This window comes from Homarus americanus, unplaced genomic scaffold (genome assembly GCF_018991925.1).
Source record: "Homarus americanus isolate GMGI-L3 unplaced genomic scaffold, GMGI_Hamer_2.0 scaffold376, whole genome shotgun sequence".
Classification (NCBI taxonomy): Eukaryota; Metazoa; Arthropoda; class Malacostraca; order Decapoda; family Nephropidae; genus Homarus; species Homarus americanus.
Genome location: NW_024734656.1, coordinates 92,917 through 116,983, shown reverse-complemented (window position 1 = coordinate 116,983; position 24,067 = coordinate 92,917). Strand labels below are relative to the sequence as shown.

Sequence of the window (24,067 nt, the reverse complement as noted above, 5' to 3'; positions counted from 1 at the left end):
ATTGAGGAAAAGTAAGATAACACTAAAATCCTGTTAGAATCATTTCCTTGGGGAGAATCAATATCTAACAGATACAACCTAACGAGAGTATCTTACAAGAATCAATAAAGTATCGTCTTAATATTCTCGTAATGTAAACAAGATCTATCGAACACAACAGAACTCTTACTAACTAGACAACCTTGTGTGTCTCGCCTCTGTCAGTTCATCAGCGTCAAGCTAGTTCAAAGAAGCTACGTAGGTCGAGAATCGTATCTCGAAACCAACGTAATGGCGACCTTCATCTCCTAAGAAAACAAAGCCTCTCCCCCTCCCCCCCTCACCACATTAAGAAGGCTTCTACCTGGCTTCACTTTAATCTAGCATATGAAAATTCTCTTTCAAGCAGACGGAAAGGAAGAAGTAGTGAATGTCTTTAGCGGTTCCTGGGTCACTGCACCAAGGTAAGAGGGGTGGTGGGGTGAGGAGGGAGTGGCAGAGGTAGGGTAAAGGGGTGGTAGGGTGAGGAGGGAGTGGCAGAGGTAGGGTAAAGGGGTGGTAGGGTGAGGAGGGAGTGGCAGAGGTAGGGTAAAGGGGTGGTAGGGTGAGCGGAAGAACGCCAAGGTGACAAAAACAATGCCAGAGTAGGAAAAACAACGCCAGGGGAAGAAAAACAACGCCAGGGGAAGAAAAACAATGCCAGGGTAAGAAAAACAACGCCAGGGGAAGAAAAACAACGCCAGGGGAAGAAAAACAACGCCAGGGTAAGAAAAACAACGCCAGGGTAAGAAAAATAATGCCAGGAGTAAAGATATAAGCTTCATTCAGGCTCCTTACACGATGACGCCAGCGAGAGTTTGTGTAACGTGAGGCCACGATAGGCTCCTCCTCATCAGTCATTTAAGGAACAAATAAAGGAACGAGTAATCCAAGAAAGATAGTGATTACGTTAATGATATAGCATTGTATTGTACTGGTGGCGGGAAACTTGTCCGAGATCCCACACAGTACGATGTCCTCCGCAAACCTCCTGACCTCTCGTATGTCTATGGGAAAGGGTCGCGGAAAAGGCACGTGATTGCTGCCCGTATCATCATTGGGTATGACTTTGCTTGGGAGATTGGTATCCCCACATCCCCTGAGCAACGCTCTTGTGCATTATACAGAAGACCCGACAGCCGCACCCTTATCCACTACCTCCTAAGATGTCCCCACACACAACGCTTCCGTGACGCCTGCTGGACCACCACTCCACGACCCCCTGACGGAGACACGATGATCCTCCCCATACTGGCCAGATATTATGTAAATAATATTGATTATGTGTTAATGGAATATCCTTCCTTCCTTAGGCTTTAGTAAGCCCCTTTATAATATTTATACTGTATATACTTGTGACACTTGCCAGATGATTCTGGTGTTATTGTACAGGGGTAACTAGTGATAGCACTAGGATCCCGCTTCCTCTATCAAGGAATAAACAATTGAAATGGAAGTTGAATTGATCCCACAGTCACAGACACAAAGCCTCGTCGACTTCCTTTTATCACTTTCATAACTTTAGGATAAAATAATCTCTAGGTCACTCGTATGGCAGGACAGAGGAACAGATAAATGTAAAAATATTTCAAGTAATGTTAATGAAATGCAGATATTGTTGAAGAAAGAAGAATATGCTGAATAACGCTAGGGAAAAATTGTACAAGAATGTTATTGAACGGTGATAGTGACCTTGAGAAAAATAAAAAAATGAGATTACATAACAAAAGTAAAAGAATAAAATAAGAATATTGGTACCAGATAAAAAAAAATAAAAAACAAGATATAAATTCCATTGGTGGTTTTGTGGGTTTGTAGTAACTCTCCCTGATTACATTCTAGGATTATTGTCGTGTTGATTATCATATACCTTTCTGTGTCCTTGTCTCGCCCCCTCACCCCCCTCTCACCCCCCCTCACCCCCTCACCCCCCCTCCCAAATTTCACCAAAAGTTTATGCAACAATTATAACCGTCCCCGACTAGACACTAAAGGTGGTATTTCCCGGACGCAACGGTAGGAGGAACGACCTTATTGTCTGGTGAGTGACGCTCTGCCCCCTCCTCCCCCCTTCACCCCCCAGCACACTCTCCCTCCCAAGCCACCCCACTCCACCCCACACCCCACATCCCCCTCCACACACACGACCGAGTTACAAATATGGATTAACGCGTCAAGGAATAATTCACTTTGATAGTGAAAAGTTTGCGTGTTGTGTAAGGCGGAACAATTCCTGTAGTTATGAAACGTGTTGTGAGAGGAGGGAAGAGAAAGAAACGGAGGGAAGAGAAGGGAAAAGAGGGAATCGGAGGGAAGGGAGGGTGTTATAATTCCTTATTGTTTTGGTTGAGAGAGCCTATAGTAGGGTTGTCAAGGTATTACGAACCTATATATATATTTTCCAATCCTATTAAGATAAAAATATATAGTAATCCTTTCAGTTTTAGTTGAAATCACCTCATCAACAATAGAACAATAAAACACCTATTTCAATGGTGTTCAAGAGACGTTACATATGAACAACAACACGAGATAAAATAAACAGAATGAAAAAAAACATAAGGTGAGTTACCCCTTGAATATATTTAGTTGTTCTTCGTTTTCTATCTATCAATAACAGTTATAAACACACCTGGTGTATAATTATAAACGTAAAATATTAATAACATCACCTCTAATTGAAATTGCTATATATATGTATCTTGTAAGACACACACTCACTCACACACACTGAAGAAGAAATCACTGCCAAGGAGAAGATGATGTCATACCGTAATTACAGAGCACGGGAGGATGACGTCACCGATGCTATCTCGCCTCCTAGTGTTGAAGGAGACCAGTGAGGAGAGGAGGAAGAGGAGGAGGAGGAAGAGGAGGAGGAAGTGAGGAGAGGAAGAGGAGGGAGGAGGAGGAAGAGGGGGAGGAAGAGGAGGAGGAGGAGGGTGATGGAATGATGTGGGGTGAGGGGGGGAGGGGAGAGGCGTAGGAGGAAGACGATAGAAGGAATAAATTGATAGATAGAGAATGAGGATCAACAGACAAATGAAAGAGAGAGAGAGAGAGAGAGAGAGAGAAATATGGTAGATGGGAAAGAAGGAACTAAGAAATAAATAATAATTCAAAATTCAGTTTATTATTATTATTATTATCATTATCATCATTATTATTATTATTATTATCTATCACAGGTGTACACTCAGGTGGTAATGACGGCTCTCTCCACCACAGGTGAGCACAGGTAACTCGCTCCCTCTAGTGGTGTACCTGAGCGACCAGTAATGAAGTCCTTCCACTGTAAAAATTTAGCTACGGTAAATCATTTGCTGGAATTGCGTTCTGAGTCGCTCATTGTGTGTGTGTGTGTGTGTGTGTGTGCGTGTGTGCGTGCGTGTGTGTGTGTGTGTGTGTGTGTGTGTGTGTGTGTGTGTGTGTGTGTGTGTGTGTGTGTGTGTGTGTGTGGTAATTGCAGATAAAAGAGACAGTGTGTAGGTAGAGGTTATTAGTGCTTGGCCAGGGATCAATAGTGTGAGGGATCAATATGTGGCTAGGGAAGGGGTAGTGGGTGTGGCCAGGGATCAACAGTGTGGCTAGGGAAGGGTAGTGGTGGCCAGGGATCAACAGTGTGGCCAGGAAGGGTAGTGGTGTGGCCAGGGATCAATGGTGTGGTCAGGGATCAATAGTGTGGCCAGGATCCAATAGTGTGACCAGGGATCAACGATGTGGCCAGGGATCAACAATTGTGGCCAGGGAAGGGTAGTCGTGGCCAGGGACAATAGTGTGGGGAAGGGGTAGTGGTGTGGCCAGGGGAAGGGTGGTGGTGTAGGGATCAATAGTGTGGCCAGGGAAGGGTAGTACTGTGGCCAGGGAAGGTAGTGGTGTGGCCAGGGAAGGGTAGTGGTGGCCGGGAAGAGATGATGGTGTGGCCAGGGAAGGGAGTAGTACTGTGGCCAGGGATCAATAGTGTGGCCAGGGATCAATAGTGTGGCCAGGGATAAAATAGTGTGGCAGGGATCAGCAATTGTAGGGATCAACATATGATGTGGCCAGGGAAGGGTAGTGGTGTGTGGCCAGGGATCAACAGTGTGGCCAGGGAAGGGTAGTGGTGTGGCCAGGGATCAATGTGTGGCCAGGGGAAGTGTGGCCAGGGAAGGGTAGTGGTGTGGCCAGGGATCAATAGTGTGGCCAGGGATCAATAGTGTGGCCAGGGATCATTACGAAGGAAGATGTGAACTTTTGCTTCCGTGGTGGCGTGACGCCCAGCCTTGTCCAGCTGCCGACCTGAGAGGGAATTGTGACCCGCGGAGGAGGAAGAAGAGGAGGAGGAGCTAGAGGAGGAAGAGGAAGAAGAGAGAAAGAGAGAAAGAGAGAGATAAGATCAGTCTGTTATTATCTCCTCCTTATCAAACAATTTCTCTCTCCTCTTTGATAAAATTTCTCTCCATTGTGTCTCCTTCTTAAAATGACAACAAACCCAGGAGGGAAGAAAGTGATATACACCACCAACATGTAAACATCCATTTCTTAGCATCACAATACTTGATAAGACATCTTTAAGGCTTAGTCAATGTCTTTGGTTTAGATTAAGTCATTGAGGTACAGGGGGTCTAGGAGGTGATTAATTAACTTATGAGTCTTCAGGTGTATATTTGACCTTACCTGTGATGATGATATCTTTAATGACTACACAAGGTAAGGTTAATTATGGTCATTAACACAGGTGAGAGGGTATTAGAGAGGAATTAATTAATGAGAAAAATTATAATGTTGATGAGATTAAGAGGTTTTTTTTCTTTGTTCAGTTTTGTGTTGTTGTTCATCAGTTGTTCTGTGGGCGGAATCTTAGTGGAAGTGTTCACCATAATCTTGTAACTCGTGTTCTCTCTCTCTCTCTCTCTCTCTAGCCTGTCGAGCGAGGCTTAAGAGTAAACGGGTGACCAACAGGGCTTTTAGATCAAGGTATGAGGGTCAGGTCCAGGTCAGATTGTACATTAGGTCATCAAACCAACCAACACCACAACCACCAACCAATCCCATCAACCACCAACCAACACCATCAACCACCAACCAACACCATCAACCACCAAACCAACACCATCAACCAATTACCCATCAACCACCAACCACCACATCAACCACCAACCAACACCATCAACCACAACCAACACCATCAACCACCAACAATCACCACTAATCCATCAACCAACAATTCATCAACCACCAACCAATCCCATCAACCACCAACCAAATACCAACCACCACCATCATCAACCACCAACCAACACCATCAACCACCAACCAACACCATCAACCACCAACCAACACCATCAACCACCAACCAACACCATCAACCACCAACCAACACCATCAACCACCAACCAACACCATCAACCACCAACCAACACCACAACCACCAACCAACACCATCAACCACCAACCAACACCATCAACCACCAACCAACACCATCAACCACCACCATCAACCACCAACCAACACCTCATCAACCACCACCATCAACCACCAACCAACACCATCAACCACCAACCAACACCATCAACCACCAACCACACATCAACCACCAACCAACACCATCAACCACCAACCAACACCATCAACCACCAACCAACACCATCAACCACCACCATCAACCACCACCAGCACACACTAGAGACCCGTCGGTAAGTTCTCTCAGACGCTGCGACATAAACTCTGTTTTACTAATTCACATAGGTAAGAGACAACACCAAACCTAGCCACTCTCTCTTGTCCTTTTTCTCGAGGCTATTGTCTGTTTTTATTATGGTGTTTGTTAAAAGATTTGTTTGTTAATTATGTTTTATTTAGTTTTTTTTTTTTTTATGTGAATTAAGATGTAGTTTATTGATGTTTGAGGCGTCCAGCTGGTATATACCTGATGTAGAGGACAGCCAGGTGAAACAGTCATTAGTAGACCAGGTGAAATAGTCATTAGTAGGCCAGGTGAAACAGTCATTAGTAGGCCAGGTGAAATAGTCATTAGTAGGCCAGGTGAAACAGTCATTAGTAGGCCAGGTGAAATAGTCATTAGTAGGTCAGGTGAAACAGTCGGTAGTAGGCCAGGTGAAACAACAGTCAGTGGCAGGCCAGGGCTGAAACAGCCATTAGTAGGCCAGGTGAAACAGTCATTAGTAGGCCAGGTGAAATAGTCATTAGTAGGTCAGGTGAAACAGTCATTAGTAGGCCAGGTGAAACAGTCATTAGTAGGCCAGGTGAAACAGTCATTAGTAGGCCAGGTGAAATAGTCATTAGTAGGCCAGGTGAAACAGTCATTAGTAGGCCAGGTAAAATAGTCATTAGTAGGCCAGGTGAAATAGTCATTAGTAGGCCAGGTGAAATAGTCATTAGTAGGCCAGGTGAAATAGTCATTAGTAGGCCAGGTGAAACAGTCATTAGTAGGCCAGGTGAAACAGTCATTAGTAGGCCAGGTGAAACAGTCATTAGTAGGCCAGGTGAAATAGTCATTAGTAGGCCAGGTGAAACAGTCATTAGTAGGCCAGGTGAAACAGTCATTAGTAGGCCAGGTGAAACAGTCACTAGTCTTTCAATTACTCTTTAAATTGCTCCCATAATTACCCTCTTAATTACACTCTTGATAACTCTCAATTGCTCTTTAAATTACTCTTAACCCTTTTAATTATTATCTATCATCCTTAAGCGCTCTTTAAATTGCTCTTAGTTATTCCTTATATACGATTATCTCTAAATATCTATCAATTATTCTTTTCTGTTTTCTGTTAATTCATAAATAAATCGTAATTGCATTTTAATTATTCTATAAATTGCTGATTTGGTTTCCATTTAATTACTTCAGAATATACTTTTTTATTACTCACTTGATTACTCTTAATTACTTTCTCAAATAATCTTAATTAATCCCTGAATTATTTTGTAATTACTTTATACTTTCCATAATTACTATCTGAGATATTCTTAATTGCATATTTTAATTACTTTCTTAATCACTCACTTAATTACTTTCTTAGTCACTCACTTAATTACTCTCAAAATTGCTCTTTAAATTGCTCTCTCTAATGACTCCTTCACATCACCTTACTTCACCTTACTTCACCTCACTCACCACCTCACCTCACCTCACCTCACTTCACCTCACGAGGATGGTTACACAGTATAAATCCACGTCTGGTGTGGTGTAATGTGGTGTGGTGTGGTGTGATGTGGTGTGGTATGGTGGTATGGTGTGGTGTGGTGTGGTATGGTGCCTCGGAGTCCATAGTCAGACCAGCAGCTTTATCCAAAAATATTTAATTTATTTATCTCAATTTCCTCTGTCCTCTATCCTCTATCCCGTATCCCGTATCCCCTATCCCCTGTCCCTGTCCTATGTCCAGCGCGCGCAGACCTCCCCCTTCCCTCCCTCTCCCCCTCCCCGTTCCTCCCTCCCTCCCCACCTTGCCCCTTTACCTCACCTGTACAGCTCCCAGGTAACAATAACAATCCGGGAGACTAATTAAGACTCCTAAAGTGAAAACTCTTGTTAAAAAATGAAGACAAAAATATTACCTAGTTTAAAGAGTTACACCGTGGCCAGCAGGTATAGACCCCTTCATTATCCGGCACTCAAAGGACAAGGGTGACACTCAAGTTACCCCTGGAGCATAGTGGACGTGCCTGGAGCATAGTGGAGGTGGCCAGAGTATAGTGAACGTGGCCTGGCGCATTGTGGAGGTGGCCGGAGCATAGTGGACGTGCCCTGGAGCATAATGGACGTGCCAGGTGCATAGTGGAGGTGGCCGGAGCATATTGAACATGACATGGAGCATAGTGCAGTGCCAAGAGCATAGTGAACGTACCCGGATCATAGTAGACGTGTCCTGATGGTGAAAGTTCTCAAGACTAATTTTTAATGGTCTTCAACTTCACAAAATAAAACATTAATGGAATCATACTGACCAATATTTCCATAAGTTTATCGTCTCTCTCTCTCTCTCTCTCTCTCTCTCTCTCATATCATCAAGTATTAATGAGACAATTAAACACTTTATAAGAGAACCAAAATATATGTACTAATTGAAACTCCTCTGTCGTAACTTTTACTATTATGTAGATCTTCCACAGAGAGTATTATGACGAGTAGTGTTTACGAGTAGTGTGTACGAGTAGTGTGTACGAGTAGTGTGTACGAGTAGTGACGAGTATTGTGTACGAGTAGTGTGTACGAGTAGTGACGATTATTCTTTTGTTATATAATTTCCATCATTTTAAGTCATTCTGCTTCATATATATCCTCAGTCTTGGACAATGGGGACGCCTCGGTGAGTAATGGAGATGATGGCGCCAGTTAAGAATAAATAAATGAGTGTTATTATTATTATTATTTTATTATTATTATTATTATTATTATTATTATTATTATTATTATTTGTTTACTAAGGTGTAGGTAGGTCCTCTTTATTCATGGAACTATAAGTAGATTAGTCTTTAATAGATATGTTCTCAGTCGTCCGGAAGCTGGAAACGATGGTCCACAACTCCGCCAGTTTTTACACCAACAAGATTCACCACAACTCCTCTGAGCTTCCGGAACACGAGACAAGTTTAATGTAAGTTACATCTGTTGTCCTCACGAGACCCACACAACTTGTCTTACTCTGGCTGCGAAATTTTGAACTCTCTTACGAACTCTATGGGAGAGGACATCCAGTTACGAAATATACAATCATTCCACCATTTACTCATTAATAATTTAGTTTTTATAATTTTACGTTATTAGCTTTAGTAACGAATGCTTAATAACTATGACAATTAAAACTAACAACAACAACGGTCAATATTCGTAAACATCACATTTACGGGTTTGTTATTGTAACCGTTCATATTTTTACGCTTTATTCATTTATTAAAAAGATTATATCGGTTCTTTCTGGACGTGAGAGAGTCAGTGGAAGTTGAGTGAGTGTAGAGACTGGATAAGTTTGGAGTGTGAGGAAGAAAGTTAGTAAGCGTCGTGAAGACATGAATATATTATGTCCAGAGTGCGTGTGGGGAGCCCCGTACACCCCAAGTGGCCCCCAAAATGGACCCGTACATCTCTCCTTGTGGCCCCATACATACAGTGAAACCCAGGTAGCCCCGCAAACACACACACATACACACTCCAGCCCATAACCTATATAACAACAGTGGTAAATATTACAATAAGAATACAATAATATTAAAAACAATAAAATAGTAATAATACTACTTTGCTGTCACTCGGAATCAAGTATGACGATCATCCAATTATGATATGAGTTATTAAGGATGTCACCTTCGTTAGTGAGCTCTGAGGTAACTAGAGATGCCGAAACAGGACCGACGGTGCCGTCCACAGATGTTGCACATGTGGAGGACTACAACTAGTGCGGGAGGGGCGGCGGCAGCGTCTTTCCGGCGTTGGCACTTGTCTGCCTCGGTTTGCAGTCGAGCAAATTCGAAAGTATTGATATTATTCTGTATGGTGCTCCTCGTAGTCTACGTTCCACCCTCCGAGTTCGCTGGGAAGACAAGAGAACATATGTCAGTATTCTCGCTGACACCAACTGTAGGAGCATCGAGGCTGCCATTATCCATGAACAACTACGTTAGACTGGCCATGTTACCCCATGGACGACAGTAGACTGCCAAAGCAGCTACTTTACAGTCATCTAACGAATAGTAAAGGTAACGGTGGCGAGCAACTGAAAAGGTGTAAGGATAGTCTTAAGAAAAACCTGAAAAGGTGCCAAATCGACCCCCTCACCTGAGAGACGAATACTCCACATAGTAACGCTTTGAGGAGCACCAATACAGCATTAGTGCCACAAAATATTACAGTGTACAATAATAAATACATAATGAACAACCCTCAGAGTATCACCCGTGGAGCGTCTTAGTGACCGACAATAACACACACAGGGAAGAGTGATGTTCCTCCTTGATTGGATACAAATGCTTTCTCCTCATCACCACTTTTTATTTTTTTATCAAACTACAACTTATAATACATACAAAGATACTCGACCAAACAACATAGAATTCATTAAAAAAAATATAAAAAAAATATATATATATATATTTAATTAACGATAAATTCCCGCAAGAATGAATGTTTTGAATTAAGACGAAAAAAAAATTGCATATTAGCAGGCAAGAGCTCGCAGGTTGGTACACATTCCTTAAATTACTGAACCCAGGGAGCAGGAGGATAATAATTTTCACCGACCAACGAGGCAGCAAGAGGAAGGATTATTACAACCGCCTACTCACTAATAATTTACCTCCAAAAGCCTACTATATACTGTGTGATGAAATAGCAACACTCACACGTTAAGATCACACGAGATAATCTATTAGTGTGTTGATGTTAAGGTCATATAGGCTGAGTTTCTGTACTCCTTTTCGAACCAAACAGATGAACATAAAATAATATAATATAACAGGACAGAACAAAGCAAAACAACACAACATAACAATACAGCAACACAACAGTACAGAGCTCTTGAATACACTTCATAAATCTATAATGCGATTATATTCACACAAAGAGATGACGATCAATATATACAGGACCAAAATATTTATCTAGAATGGACAGCTTTTACGTTTTTATTTTTATACTCTTCGTTACTGATTGGCTCGTTAGCCTCTTGAGCGGTCGGTTACGTCTCTGTTACGCACTGTTTGCAGATACTGGGCATGCCGCATGTACTGGCTCCAGTGCATATCTGTACCTGCGCCAGTGTTGGACAGGTCTGGTTTTTAAAGAGCTCACACTCGGTACTGCCACAACACTTTCTGACAGATTATTCCACTCCACAAAAAGTTTGCCCTCACAATTTTCTGGACTTGTGGTTTCTTCAACCTTGAGCTGTGACCTTTAGTGGGGCGGGCGTCCGTCAGCTCCAGGTATGGACAATTGGACACTCGACTGAATAGTGCTCTCTGAGATGCTTGTAAACTTCAGTTAAGTAACATCTTGCCCGCCCCGCAATTGCGGGTGTTCTAATCTCTATGGGTAACTGAGGTGCCGTAGTGCAGGCACCAGTCTGGTGCCAATCATCATTGGCGCATGTTGAGGTATGTTTTACTGACTAAGGATAGAGAAGCGCCCTCTAGTAGTATCAGAACTTTAAAATATGAGTTCATACTACGCATCTTCATGACTTACCGTGATGAAAATAAAATATTAGTTACTCCTATAATAATATAAATTATCGTTTTCTGTCAGGAGTATTTTTATTTTGTAGAAAAATTTTAGGGGTAACAAAATCATACCTTAAATTCTGCTATAATACGTAAACTTTTAGGCAGATGACCCAGCAGTTGCTGGAGAGAGTTAGGAAAAATCATAGAGAGCACTGGTGTGTAAAGACAGTGAAATAATTACGGCTAAGGAACAGAAGTAAAGCGCGTATCTCTCAGATTATGTCCTGGGTTCGTGTCCGGTGCTCAGAGATACACGTGAGTAGGGTGTTATTGATATTGAAACAGTTATTTGGCCAGAAAAATACATTGTGGATAGTAAGAACAACTGACTCCGATTTGTGTAAAGAGGAATTAAACCAAGAAGGAGGCTGGCGGAAATGAGTGAGTAGAATGAGATAAAGAGGAACTACGCTAGCTGGCATAGTAGGCAAGGGTGAGCTAGACATTAATAACGAATAGAGGAGGAGGAGAGGCTAATAAAGAGGGTATAAGACGAGGGATGGAAGAGGAAACAAACCAATAATATGGAGGATAGATGAAGGGAAAGGAGACGTGAAAAAAATGAAAGAGAAAAGTAAAGCATGGATGAAAGAAGCGTAAATAACTGATTTGTAAAATATGCCGCATTGTTTCTATGCTAAATGGCAGCATATTTCCATTCAAAATCATCAAGAACGAACACTGAAAATCATGAAATAATATGAATGTTGAGTTATTCACACAGAGAAAGGGAATAATTTCAAGGATTACCTGATGCAATTTAGTATGCATTAATTCTTAGAAAACGCGAATTAAAATGGCAACAGTGACTGACCACTACGTCACACCAGTTCTCTCTTTACTTACTTTATTCCTCTTCACCACTGATCGGCTCGTTAGCCGCTTGGGCGATCGGTCGCGTCACTGTTACGCACTGTTGGCAAGTACTGGGCATGCACCGGCTCCTGAATGTACCTGAACCTGCTCCAGTGTTGGTCAAGTTTGGTCTTGAAAGAGCTCACACTCGGTGCAGTCGCAACACTTTCTGGTAGATTGTTCCAAGAGTTCACAACTCTCACTCCGAAAAAGTTTGCCCTCACAGTTTTCTGGATTTGCGGCTTCTTCAATCTTGAGCTGTGACCCCTTGTGGGGCGAGCGTCCGCCCGCTCAAGTAAGGACACTCGACTGAGTAGTGCCCTTGAGATGCTTATACACCTAATAGGTCCCCATTGCACGTCTGTAGTATAAGCTAGGCAAGTTCAGCCACTCCAATCTCTCAGGGTAGCTGAGGTGCCGAAGTGCAGGCACCAGTCTGGTGGCCCTCCTTGAACATTTTCAACCAACTGACAGTCCCTAGCATATCTCGGGGACCAGACGGGGTGACAGTACTCCAGATGGGGAAGCACCTCACCCTTGAAGATTGTTACGAGGGACGGACCGTCTAGAACATTGATATCTGAACGCTCTCTCTCTCATCATGTTATTTTTCTTTTTATCCTCTTCGCCACTGATCGGCTTGTTAGTCGCTTGGGCCTGCGCCTCTTATAACGTTTTTACTTTAATACTTCAACCTTTGGTAGGGCGACGTGAGAGGTAGGCCCATGGGTACATGTTATTATAGCATCAAGCAATAGGGAAGAAACAACGGTGAATAATAGTCACAACATACAAATACAATATTTATTCAGACATTAAAATGGATGCAGGAGAAAGTTATATGTACCAAAACACGAACTCCTGGCACCATGGCCTCAGGCATTACTTACTCCTCATGTCTTCTGAAGGTGATATTTATTATTTATTTTTCATCAATTGTACATAAATGAAAAGGATTGACAAATAACTGGTATAATCATTAATCCAAATATTGTTCTCATTGGTTAGTTTACTGAAGAAAAAAACAGAAGAATAACATAACATTATATGGCCAAATGCTACTCAGAGATGATTATACTCAATCAGTGTACCTACTATAATTATTGTTTATATCCGACGGGTGTAATAGTGTAATTCAGTTGCCTCTGAAGACTTCTTGAATAAAGACAAAAGCTAAGGTGCACCATTGTTTCCCTTTTCCCTGTGGATATATATATATATATATATATATATATATATATATATATATATATATATATATATATATATATATATATATATATATATAAAGGCTGTGCTGTTACTCGTTACTCAATATAGAACGCTGATCCTATATTCAAATTCCCCACATGGGATCAAAGCCCGCGGTAAGTCCTGGGTAAACTGGTATTACGGTAAATTTGTCGATGTGAAACATAAAACGTAATTATGGTGAAAATAATATTGTAGCAATATAAAATGTCTCGTTTAGTCCGTAGTTATTCACACACGATCGAACCTACAAATATATTCTGACTCACTCATCCTTTAATAGGTTTATTCCATAACCTGTACATTTCAATATATTTGCAATTACTGTAAAATAATAACTATAGAGGGAGAGACGAGCTGGTGTTTTTGCTGCTACAACGGACCACAAATACGAGGATATATATTCATAAACGTTCAGTATTTTTAGACACTGACAATGCCCAAACAAATATCAACAATTTCATACAATATAAACGTTCTAACCAATTCAGAATCCAACACATTCTGTCTCAATATTTATAAGAAGGTCTCACTTTAAAATCAGCATGTAAATATAAATCAGACTGTGGCGGCTGAATGGATCCAGAACTCACCTCCTGTCATACGGATCACTGGTTTGTACCCGAGTCACCCACAGTCCATCCAGCTGTGAGTGGATACCTAGTCAACCAAATATCTATACACAAATTTATGCGTCACAAAGTTAATCAAATCAAATATCCCTTCACATAAATCATTGGCTGAATTTCCTAAAATTGACCCAAGTCACTGAACCATTACAGAATGAAAAGAGTGAAAGCAAATGAGAGAGACGTTGAAAGCCTCGGGAATGTTAGACCATCTGTGCTGACTGAGTGATTCATACTCAGACCATCTACATGTAACTTAATCCGTATTTTCAAGGTAAAAATAATTAACCACGTATTACCTATACAATATAACCATCATATAAAAAAGTAGGCGGGAAATAATATCTTCCTGGAAACTGTATACAAATCCTTACACTTTAATAATAAGTCTTTATGTTTTAAATGGTTTCTGAATTATGAGATCAGTATATTTATTTCCCTGTGTTTAGGTTAACTAAGGAATCCATAGCTCATTGCATTATTCCAATACTTAATGATATGATGTGCTATTCTAACAGACCTTCAACATCAAACACTGTCTTCAGATCTGCGTTAGGTTGGCTGATATGAACCTTGGCTCTCAGTACCTACACCAGGCCTCGACTAGGTGAGCTGCTCAGAGAGAAAGTTTGAGGTCACAGGTGTTTTATGTTTTTTGGTGTAATGGATCAGATAACAGGTGAGAGTGATGTCAGTGATGTCAGTGTGTGGTTTGTGACTGAGAGAGAAAATACATTGAGGTTTGACAACAGAAAATAGATATATAATACTATTTGTGGTATAATAACAAAGCAGGTTGTTTATGAATCGTTTGCTCTCTCTCTCTCTCTCTCTCTCTCTCTCTCTCTCTCTCTCTCTCCCACACACACACACACACACACACACACACACACACGCGCGCCATCTAACAAGCATTAAATCTGATACCTGGTGCGAGTAAAGGTGAGTATTTAGATAGAGGCGCCAGTGTCCTGTAGTATGCTCACAGCTCTAGGACCCCGGGGGAAGGTAAGGGCTCCCCAACCACCACCCTGACTTCAGACCCCCTCTCCCACGTCTGACGCCTGCCATCATTGGGCGGTGGCTCAACAAAATCTTAATATCATCCCATTTAAATAAAATAGTTCAAGTTAAGTCTTTTCTACTATTTCAATCTTAATATGGCATCATGTGGAAATTAATGATATTTACCTTGTGACGACAGTATTAAAATAGTTTATTATACTTGGAAGACTCGTATTATTGCGATTCATAAACACGTTCACGGAGACAGTCAATGGCCAGCGGTGTCTTTAACCATTAAATTCTATATATCTTTTATCAGTAAAGTATCTACGCATGTGACTGTCTTACTGTCTCTTGTGGCACTGCCGTCTGAGCCATTCTGACAGTGCCACAATCCGTTTAATTCCCTAATGGATATGTCGTGTTCTCATTCCGGGTCAACACTCCCACTGTTGTTTTGAGGAAATTGACGATAAGGAATATTAGATCAGTTTGGGTGAGGTCGAAGTGATGACTGGTGAATGACTAGCGATGACTGATGGTAATAATAATAATAATAATAATAATAATAATAATAATAATAATAGTAATAATAGTAATAATAATAATAATTAACTGTTTATTGAAAGAGCATGGCAGCCAGAAGTCTCAAAATATACAGTTACATAATTGGGAAATGGGTTTCGATTTACAAATAATATACAAATAACATAAGTGATACAAATAAGATATATAATAACTAGCTGGGGAAAAGCTCAAACTACAGGGCATTTCAACATAGTGACAGTGCAAGAAGTAGTATTTACTGGGAGTGAATACACTGGTTTATTACAAGTTATTGATAATTTTTACCAATAAAGTTTGGGACTGGGCTGTTCTTATAGCGATCAGTTCGTGCACGTATGGGCTGGATGCGGTTGTGGTGTCGAACAGCAATTCTGGGGCTAGGGATCTCAGGTGGTAGTAGGAGCCGGTGTCGAGGATGGTGCAGAAGCTTCTTACCAAATTTGCAGATGAGGTCGTGGTGATGGTCAGTGAGAGTCGAAAGGGTCAGTGTGTTGAGCGCTTCTTGATATGTGGAGTAGGAAGGGGAGAGAATAATCTTGCATGCCCTCTTTTGCACTTTTTCTAGGTGTTTACGTTGTGTGGCATTTAAGGAGGAAGACCAGGTGGGGGAGGCATAGGTGAGCTTGGGAAGTATGAATGTTGAGTAAACACTGAGGAGCTCGGGGGCAGGAACTCCGAGGGACTTGAGTCGGCGGAGGAGGTGGAGACGGAAACTGGAGGATTTGACAACTTCACTGACGTGTGGTTTCCAGTTTAGTTTGTTGTCTATGGTGACGCCGAGGAGCTTAGTGGAATCTACAACCTGGAGTGTGTTGGGACCTAAAGTAATGGAAGGAGGTGGGACAACGTCGGAGGAGAGGTTGATGTGCATAACCATGGTCTTGGTATGGTTGATGGTGACGTGGTTGTTAGTGGCCCAGTTTTGAAGACTGTTCAATAAATCCTGAAGGACGGTATAGTCGGGAGCAGAATTGTTGACGCTGATCCCAATGGTGGAGTCATCGACGTGGTATTGGTGATGACTGATGGTGACGTGATACTAGTGATGACTGATGGTGATTGATGGTGTTGACTGGTGATACTATTGATGATGACTAATGGTACGAATAATTATTATAGCGGTACATGGTAACTCTTATAGTACCGGTGACACGGGATACGATATACAGTTTTAGGGTACAAAGAGGATATTTGCCTGTACCATAAAGGAGTCGAACCCGTACCCACAGATATCCACTATTGATCTAAACACACAGTGACCATGACAACTAATTTACATGATATTTAATATACTTTTAAAAATGAGTTTAACTTTAGGAAAATATAGAATCTGTTACGTATGATATAATCTGCCTCATAACTATACATGAACGTAACGGACTGGTTGATTTTAAGTTAAGGGACAAAATAATATTCAAACTAGCATATTATATTACCGTGGTAGTAGAGGGTAGGCCAGCAACCTCAATATAGCGACCCGTCTGATTCTTTGTAACTTCCCAAGATACATTTTTCCCACTTAATTATATATTCTGTAGATTATATGGACGATTAGCCTCCTAGATTATAATTATGATTGATGGTTGTTGCTATGTGACGATGTTTGATGTAAGATAATGAGGTGAGGTGCTGCTTCTGTTACCACTCATCCCCAGGTCACTCAACCCTCATATAATTAACCCCATTAACAGCATGTCTGAAAATATGAAATTGTATATCCTTTATGGTCATATCTACCGCTTCATTATGCTTTTAAAGTGATGATAGTTTTTTTATAAGACGTATTTATCTATAGAACTGACGACACGAACAGTCTGATAGCAGGCGCCAGCAACACCCATTTCCTGTTGGATCTGTCTACACTGCCAGCATTGATATATGGGACAGTATTTGATAACAGTGTATAAACTTCAAGGTGCTGCTATGAATTGGGTCAGTAGAAGGCAAAGATGATTCACACATGATGACGTCACTTGCTCGAACTTGCAATTATTGAACAGCATCTGGGTAAATGTTTGCATATTAGCACAAGTTTCAAACATGGTCTTTGTTATCAATAATACTACATCACTTGATAAGATAATATTACATTTGAAATAATTTGTAATAGCAGGGGGGAAGTATTTTCTTTTAGATAGGATAACAGTATAAAAATACATTCCATATGGCCATTTTAGTATAGGTGTAACTCTTTGACAGATGTTCACACAACACTTATCAGTAAATTGCAACACAGGTGTAGTTATCCGGTTCAACTTCGCAGTCTTCGTACGATGCGTCACTTGTGCAGCTCACAGCAGACTCGCCTCTATCACAGCCATACCCAGAACACTCACCCTTATTACAGCCACACACAAGAGTCAGAGAATGTTCATCGTGTGCACTCTAACTCGAGTATTACTCAAGCCCTAATAAGGAGTAGAATAATCAAAGCTGAAAGTGGTATCTCACTCCAAAGTTTCGGTGTTATTGCCGTTGTTTTTAATATGGTATTCATTTTTTGCCGCAATAGGAAATTACTATGTCCTAGAGGGATTAGTGATTTGGCCGATATTGTTGCAAAGAACAAATGATTCCTACATCAGCTGAGCTTTCCACTGCCAGGTCAGCGACAGGGCCACAGAGGGCACCGCCAATCAGCTGTTGCTCAACGGTTCCAATAATGTTCACCTGCTGTTATAAAAATATTGAATACATTGATATATTACCTTATTATTCCCATTTATTTAATTATATATATGTTTTTATATATAATTCAAAACGAAAATGAATTAATTATAACTCAAGTCAAAAAAAGGTTATGAATGAATCTGTTTTAAAGGTACAAGAAACACTGAGAGAGTTCAGTCTGGTGGAGGTAGAGCTGTGAGGTGGACGTCAACGGCATCATGGTAAGATATCTCAACCTTTTATCTTTCCATTAGTTAACATAATTTTAATATTAATTTATCCAAGTATTGTATATTTAATAGATAATACAGAAAGCTAATATACTGTTTACCTTCATTACAGGCAGCGTTTTCAGAAGACCAGATTATAGGTGAGTAATGGGATTGTTTATTGTGTTAAAACAAGGGTGTGGCATGCCTCTTACCTCCTAGTAGAGAAAGCTATGTATTTACTGTTTTATACCTGTACTAATTATTGTAAATTAATCTATGTATAGTTTATCCATCTATGTATATCACGGCAGACAGGTGTATCTCTGACTCAAGTGGGCAGGAGTTTTAAGACATAGTTAAAGACATGGGAGCTTCTAAACCAACATTTTTTTGGATATTAATTTATAAAACTGTTACTTTAAGACTCCAATAATTGTTTTTATGTCCATTGATAAGAACATTGGAAAATTATAAAGCTGATTGGTACTGCTTTATCCTACATAATATTATCCTGTAGTAATAATGTTTACTGATAATTACCGTATTTAAATTTAAGTTCAGGTGACAATGCTCTGTAGTTTGTTCTTGGTAAAATCAAGATATACAGTACGTATAATTCTTTTAATTCTCTACACGACATTAAGTGTTAGCTACAGGCATATTGGGAGCACCAGATGTTTTAGGACAAAATATGGGGTCCAACTAATTACCCAAATGTAGCCAAATGTAGCCAAATGTAGTCGCAATGAAGTCAAATAATGGTCCTAGATAAATAAATCGGACTGCCAATCACTTCTCGACTAGTATTTGGTGTCACAAAGTCACAAAAAATTGGCAAACTTAATTTAATCTGAGTTAATAGATCGAGTGCATGTACCTAACCTAACCTAACCTAACCTAACACAACACAACTCAACTCAGATTAAATTAAGTTTACCAATTTTTTTTTACTTTGACACCAAATAATAATCGAGAAGTGATTCACAGCCCGAATTACGCTTGTACGACCATCATTTGACTTCATTGCGGCTACGTTTGGGTAATTCCTCGCTCCGTCGGTACATGCACGCGATCTATTAACTCAGATTAAAGTAAGTTTTCCAATTTTTTTTGACTTTGTGACACCAAATACTAGTCAAGAAGTGATTGGCAGTCCGATTTATTCATCTAGGACCATTATTTGACTTCATTGCGGCTATATTTGGGTACATTTGGGTAATTAGACGGACCGCAAAATATGTGCTAGATTGTCCCTATTAGTGACAGTGAGTGAAAAATATTTGCTGGGTATTTTAGACTTGGATGTTTTATTCAATTTATTATTTTTATTTGGACACAAAACAATGAACAGTAATCTAAAATTGCAACATAAAAATAAAATCCATTTCTGTTGGTTCATTTTAAACCCTTGCCATATCAAAACTAGCAATGTCAGTACCCTGTAATTTCCATGCAAGGACAGGCATCATCTTGTGAGTAAAAGTACATCCTAAGACTGTCGTACATGGGAGTCGATACTTTCTCTCGCTTCCCAGTGAGCTAGGCAGACAGTCGGTGTGAGCTGAATCAGGGACTTCTTAGCTGGTAGGGAGGGGTTTCAATCTTGTAATAAAGTATCTCTTGCCCTCCCACACTTTCAACACAGTCAGGCCATAACATTGTCTATACACAGAGCATGCTGAACCAATCGTAAACTTGCATGACAGTTTTACTGAAGAATTTATGTTTTTCTTTCCAGAATTCCAGGAAGCTTTCTGCATCTTTGACCAGAAAGGTGATGGCAAAATCCAAGTGTCACAGATTGGAGAGGTGTTGAGAGCCCTTGGCCAGAACCCAACGGAATCTGATGTAAAGAAACTTTCTCATCAGCACCGGCCAGGTCAGATTAATGGTTGCTAGTCACCATTCTGATAATCATACACACGTACAGTAGTATTCATTCATAAACAAATCCCACTTCATTTTATTTGACTATACAGTACAAGGTATAAAGTAACTTTTATACTAAACAGACTTTGCTAATAACCCATGCTAGTTACTTTGCCTCAACATAACGGTGCTATTTTGTCAAGCTCTGAGTAGCTATAACAATAGTACATAGAGGAAGGAGAGAGAATCTAGATAAGTAAATCAATAAATAAAGAGAATCAGAGTATCTAAATATATAAATAGATTGATAGGCGGGTAGAGAGAGAGAGAGTACTGTATTTAGGTTAATAGATCAGTAGAGAGAGAGTATCTACAGTACATTGGTAGAGAGAGTGAGGGTAACTTAGGTAGGTAGCTCTTTAACCATTATTGTACATTAATATTTGTTGAGTGAAACTTGTGGTACAACTTAATTTTCATTTTTCTGAAGTACAGTAATGGAAATTTCAGAGTGACTGGCTGTTAGTAACTGGTTGTAGTAGTTGAATCACTCATTCCAGAATTAAAATTGATCAAGTGCATTTTTTTTTTGCTTTATCTTTCAGAGGAAAGAATCAGCTTTGAGGTGTTCCTGCCCATTATGCAGACTATCTCCCGCCAGCGTCCAGTCGACACAGCGGATGACTTCATTGAGGGTCTTCGCCACTTTGATAAGGATGGAAACGGCTACATTTCATCTGCTGAACTCCGCCACCTGATGACTCACCTTGGTATGTTCTGCATGTTGAGTATTTTATATAAATTGGGATATATATTCCTTTGAAATAACACTTTGCTGCACAGTTTAAAGATTTGCATGCATTAAAATTGAAAGTGCAGTATACTTAGGCAAGTATTTTGTTTAAGAGTTGATGGCTGTTGTCTTTTCACCAGCCTCAATGTTCTTTATTACCTCCCCGTGTAAAATAATGGCTTTGGTGGGTTTCCTGTCACTAAAGGTGTTGTTGATGCTCACCTCACTTCCTGGTCACTTCCTCTCATCTCTAAATAGGGTGAATTGCTTGAAAAATGCAAGAAAATATATCGAGTTCTGTCAAAGAGTGAAGCTGGACTCAGAAGATCCTGTTGTCTTGTAAACATTTTCATGAAATGTTGTCACTAGTCAAACTACTTGGTACATAGTGTATGTTCATTTACTTAAGGTATTATGGGTAATTACATCTTTTCTACCCCAAAATAATCCATTATAATTTTTGAAATATTGCAAATAGTCTCTCCTCGACTTACGGCATATTCGACTTACGACAACCCGGACATACGACGGCCAAGGTGGTATAAAATATTTTTCACATTACGTATTTTCGAGTCCCGACGTTAGTGATCGCGCTGTGCACTGACAAAATTTTCGTTTGTAATTTCCTTTAAATTGGCAGACAAGCGTAATTGTGAGAGTTCTCTTGGTGCTGAGAAGAAAGACACCCATTTTAGAATTTCTAAAAAAAATATGTATTTTCACCTTTTCGACTTATTACCTGGTCGTCGGGACGGAAGCCAGTCATAAGTCGAGGAGAGACTATATAAAAAGTTTAAATTATTCATTGTAATTATCGTTAATCAAGGTATACTGTATTGTACAGTGCAGTATACAGTAATGTTCCCCTTAGACGGAAAAATTGGTGCAGAATGTTGCCGTATTTGAGAGATTTCTGGGTATTTATACAAATCTCTATCCTGGAAAAAAATCACATTTGTGAAACTTTTCAGGGTATTCTTAAATGTTTCTGAGTTTAAACTACACATCTGGTATGGAGGCTTAACTGCAGTCAAACAGCTACAGAACTGTATTCATTTATGCAAACACTACTGTACAGGTACAGTATTGTAAATAAACAAAATACAGTATACTACTGTATTCACCAGCAGATGCTGTCATTTTGAGCTTGTGATGCAGGCAGGCTAAATGGTGATATGATGATACAGTTTAGCCTGCCTTTGTTCTTCACCATCTACTGTAGAAAGTGTTACTGACTGTTACTCTCCTTTCCCTCTGCTAGCCTACACTGTTCACTCTGCTGTGTACTGTACATATGGTACTTTCACACTTCATGAATGTACAGTATGCATGTACCTGCAAAAGGTTGCATGGAAGAGGAATGGATACTTATAAGATACATGGTACTTTTATATGCATCCATCACATTGCCTTTTCTTATTTTTAGGTGAAAAATTGACAGACGAAGAGGTTGAGCAGTTGCTAGCTGGCCAGGAGGACTCACAAGGCAACGTCAACTACGAGGAATTTGTTCGCCTTGTGCTAAATGCCTAAGTTGTTTCAAAGCGTTGGAATTAAGGATGCAGTCAATATTTATATATCTTAATAATGCTGGATGCCTAGACATGGTTACATTCCTATTAATGTTGAACATGATCTGGTTATAGAGGTTTCTGAGTGCTTCCGGTGACATTCAGTATACAAATTTCAAAGCATTTTCTTATATTTATGTTAACCATAAATATATTTTCTTTTGTGTTTATTTCAAATTTCAAGTAGTTGAATTGTGTGATTGTTTAGTTGTTTCCCTAGTTCTTTATGATGGCCACTACTGTACTGTACTAGGACACAACTTCCAGTTGTTAGAAACCTTGTGTTAATTTTTGTACTTAAGAAAATCTTTTAAAGAAAAGCTTTGCATACTAACCTTAAATAGGTATTATAGCTTTGAGTTTTTTGATAAAAAAAGCTATTGGTGTTTATGAAACACCTCTGAAAATCAAGCAAATCAAAAATTCTGTTTTTGTAGCAACGACATGAACTGTTCAGAGGTGACCTGTGCCTAAGAGAATTGTTAAATCTATTAAATTTTGTATAATTACATTTGCATTTTTCTCTCTGAACCCTTTACTTACACACAGTGAAGAGGGATTAAAGATCAAATTTTTATATATATTATTGTGTTAAAATAAAGTTTACACTTCACTGAAAAATCTAGTCCAACAGGACATTCAGCAATAGTGAAGTATCTTTAACCGCTTCAATATGGGATGCTACTTTTTTTCTTTGGCTAATGCCAGGGGATTTTATTCAGCACAGAGAGACCCCTGTGCAATGGGGTTATGGGCCCTCCTTGAATATAATGTATTCCTACTTTGGAGTAACATTAGCCACCACTTGGGCAGGAAGAGTACTGGGTTGTGTGTGGTATCACCTGGGGTACTTTTAGCGTACCTGAGTTTCACCTGAATCTCACTGGACATAACCATTGTAGATATCTAGGAATGGATGTTATGGCTATTGGAAAGAAGGTGGTCGATCATAAAGCACAAGTATAAAAGACTACTGTAGTAGGTGCATTGTGAGATGTCTGATGATAACTGTGTGTGAAGCAAAACTTAGGATCAACAGAGGAACTGTTGTGTCAACAATACTACAGTTTGTAGAAGTCATGGACTCTTATAAAGAGGATGAAGCCATTAAAAATCAATCAAAATGAGGTGCTTGACATAAGTGTGTTGGTTGATCAAAATCAGACAGAGCTAACCAAGGTTTGCTCCCAATAAGAGAATAGAAATTGAAAAGTTTAATAAAAAAGGTTTTATAAATCACAGGTGGGTGACAGAAGGGAAAGTAGAAACCAAGAACATGGAGTGATAGAAATAGCTACTAGAAGTGAAGGGGTTGGACGTAGTACAGGAAACTGCAGAACACACAATCATGGAGAGCATGACACCAAGTGGTTTATGGGGATGTCATAGCAAGGTGATTGGATACC

At 40.0% G+C, this 24,067-nt stretch overlaps 1 protein-coding gene across 1 annotated transcript; it reads left to right on the top strand.

Moving 5' to 3' along the window:
* Positions 1 to 18,367: 18,367 nt before the first annotated feature.
* On the top strand, positions 18,368 to 23,172 carry LOC121870451 (myosin-2 essential light chain-like). The gene is made up of 5 exons (XM_042372277.1): positions 18,368 to 18,437; positions 18,559 to 18,586; positions 20,167 to 20,307; positions 20,903 to 21,067; positions 22,517 to 23,172. Exons 1-5 carry the CDS (start codon positions 18,435 to 18,437, stop codon positions 22,621 to 22,623), a joined length of 444 nt encoding a protein of 147 aa, XP_042228211.1. The 5' UTR covers positions 18,368 to 18,434; the 3' UTR covers positions 22,624 to 23,172.
* The last annotated feature ends 895 nt before the right edge of the window (positions 23,173 to 24,067 follow it).